This window comes from Mus pahari, chromosome 6, assembly GCF_900095145.1.
Source record: "Mus pahari chromosome 6, PAHARI_EIJ_v1.1, whole genome shotgun sequence".
Taxonomy (NCBI): Eukaryota; Metazoa; Chordata; class Mammalia; order Rodentia; family Muridae; genus Mus; species Mus pahari.
In genome coordinates this window covers 737,254-739,551 of record NC_034595.1, presented here as the reverse complement: position 1 = coordinate 739,551, position 2,298 = coordinate 737,254, and the positions used below count along the sequence as shown (strand labels likewise).

Here is a 2,298-nt window from a genome sequence, read left to right as displayed (position 1 = left end):
GAGAGAGTGAAGGGATGATGGAGTCACTACAGAGCACTGCTGCCTAGAGTGGTGGAGCATGGCCTTAATCCCAGCACTAGGGAGGCAGAGGCAGGGGGAGCTCTGGGTCCAAGGCCAGTCTAGTCTGTGGAAGGAATTCCAGGGCAGCCATGGCTACCCAGAGAAACAAAACAAACAAACAAAGAAACAGAAGGAACACTTAGCGTAAGATCCATAGACAGGTGATCGTACAGGACTGTGTGGGAATGAAACCTTTATGCTGAGAGAACAGAAGCCGCACAAAAGAGATTCTACTTTGTGGTTGTGTGACTGGAGGGCAAAACTTCTGGGGTTTGAATGAGAACATATGTCTAAAGAAGAATAGGTAAGAGTCACACTTGGTTGGTCCAGACAGTGATGAAATCACAAATATGCATCTTGACAGACAAATCGTCCATCAAGATTATTGGGAAGGGTGGAGAAATGGCTCATGGTTAAGAAGCAGGCTTCATTTCCAGAGGATGCAGGTTCCATTCCCAGCATCCACTTCCTGGACAACAATTGTCTGTGATCCCATGGGATCTGATGCCACCTTCTGGCCACCATGGGCACTGCAAATACAGACAAGCACAAAGGCAAAATGTCCATACACATAAAAATACTAAATGCATAAAATGTTGTTTAAAAAATTAGGGAATACAATATTCCATATATGAATTTTCAGAATCTAGCCTTTTTCTTTGCTTTAAATTTTTAAGTCGTAGTTTCAAGCTGTATTATACTTTTTTCTGGTCTCTTAAAGTAGTGATGTCTTCTCAGTGGTTTAGTGCTACTCTGTGAGCATGCTGACTTAGAAAAGTTTGTCTTGTGAGCATGTCTATAGATAAGTGTATCACATGAAAAAATGGAAGTAAAATGTTTTTCGTGGTGAGCCAGTCAAACCAGATACTGCTTTGTGATTGAGGATAGGTCACAGTGGGCTCAAATCCCCATCTTGCCTGTAAAGTAGGGTTAATATCTGTCTCCTGGTGTGACAGCTAAGTGAGGACAGTGAAGCGAGTTTGCTTTTTGTAAGAAGTCTGGTGCAGTTACTGTCCTATGTAGAGAAAATATGAAGAGAAGTGTTCTTAGGAGACTAATAAGATTGGAGGCAGGAGTTGTTTCAGCTTCATGGTCTCCAGCTCTGCCTGGGTGCACTGGGAACTGTGGCCGTGCTCTCCAGCTCTGCCTGGGTGTACTGGGAACTGGGGCTCCCTGTGGGTCCAGTTCTGCCTGGGTGCACTGGGAACTGGGGCTCCCTGTGGCCATGCTCTCCAGCTCTGCCTGGGTGCACTGGGAACTGGGGCTCCCCGTGGCTTAGCTGCTCTTTCCTCTGACTTTCCTTGTGTAGTGGCCAGGGTGACGAGGAAGGAGAGGTGCTCCTGTACTACTGCTACTGTGACTTGGAGGACCCCCATTGGGTCTGTGCCTGGCAGACAGCTCTGTGCCATCACCTGCATCTTACAGGCAAGGTAAGCCCTGCTCCAGATGTGCCCTGCAAGCGACTTCTTGTCTCCTTAATCTTGGACTGTAGGAGCTGTGCTCTGTGAGAACTCTTCACATGGGGGTTCTTGGAAGGAGGGAAATCCTGCTTGCATTCTAGTAAAGTATAAACCAGCTGTTGATATGTTACTTATAGACCAGGCCTCAGTCAGCCTACACCTAAAGGGTCAAATAGTAAATACTTCAGGCTTTGTTACTTTTTTTTTAATTCATTGCTGTTATAGATGGGAAACATTCGTGGGCATGGCTGGGTTCTGATACATCTGTCAGCTGAGACAGGGAAATGTACTGAACTCCAAAGCCTCTTGTAGATTCTGCATGTTTGATTACAAGTCACACCGTGGTTTTCCTAGAATCGGGTCTCTGATGATCTCAGGACTTTTACTCCTTCCCTCCTGTGAGGCCCTCCCCTCCTTGTCATGCCTCCTGCACTCTGAGCAACTCCAGTGCTGCTCCCTCAGCAGTACAGTGTGCTCTGCCTTTGCTGCTGCTTAAAGACTTCCTGCAGTCTGAGAGGAGTCTGTGCAGCCTGTGGGCCGCGTGAGGTCAGCAGCTTTGTCTTCACTGGGGTCTTCTCAGTGCTGGGACAAGGTTCAGCACTCAGCGGGCTCTGTAAGGATCGGAGACTATAGAATAAAGGAAATTAAAACTGCATGTTTGTCTGGTATCTATGCCTATGCACATTAAATACTTTTCAAATTTAAATCTAAAGGAAGTTGTCTTAGGGTTTTACTGCTGTGAACAGACATGATGACCAAGGCAACTCTACTTTTTTTT

At 46.3% G+C, this 2,298-nt stretch overlaps 1 protein-coding gene across 2 annotated transcripts in view; it reads left to right on the top strand.

Annotated features, from left to right (window-relative positions):
* Positions 1 to 2,298, top strand: part of Tstd2 (thiosulfate sulfurtransferase like domain containing 2) — a 26,562-nt gene that overhangs the window by 8,448 nt on the left and 15,816 nt on the right. For both annotated transcript variants that reach the window (XM_029539835.1, XM_021200740.2), the window contains exon 4: positions 1,370 to 1,490. In XM_029539835.1, coding sequence (XP_029395695.1) covers positions 1,370 to 1,490 — 121 coding nt within the window. The remainder of the gene's footprint in view (positions 1 to 1,369; positions 1,491 to 2,298) is intronic.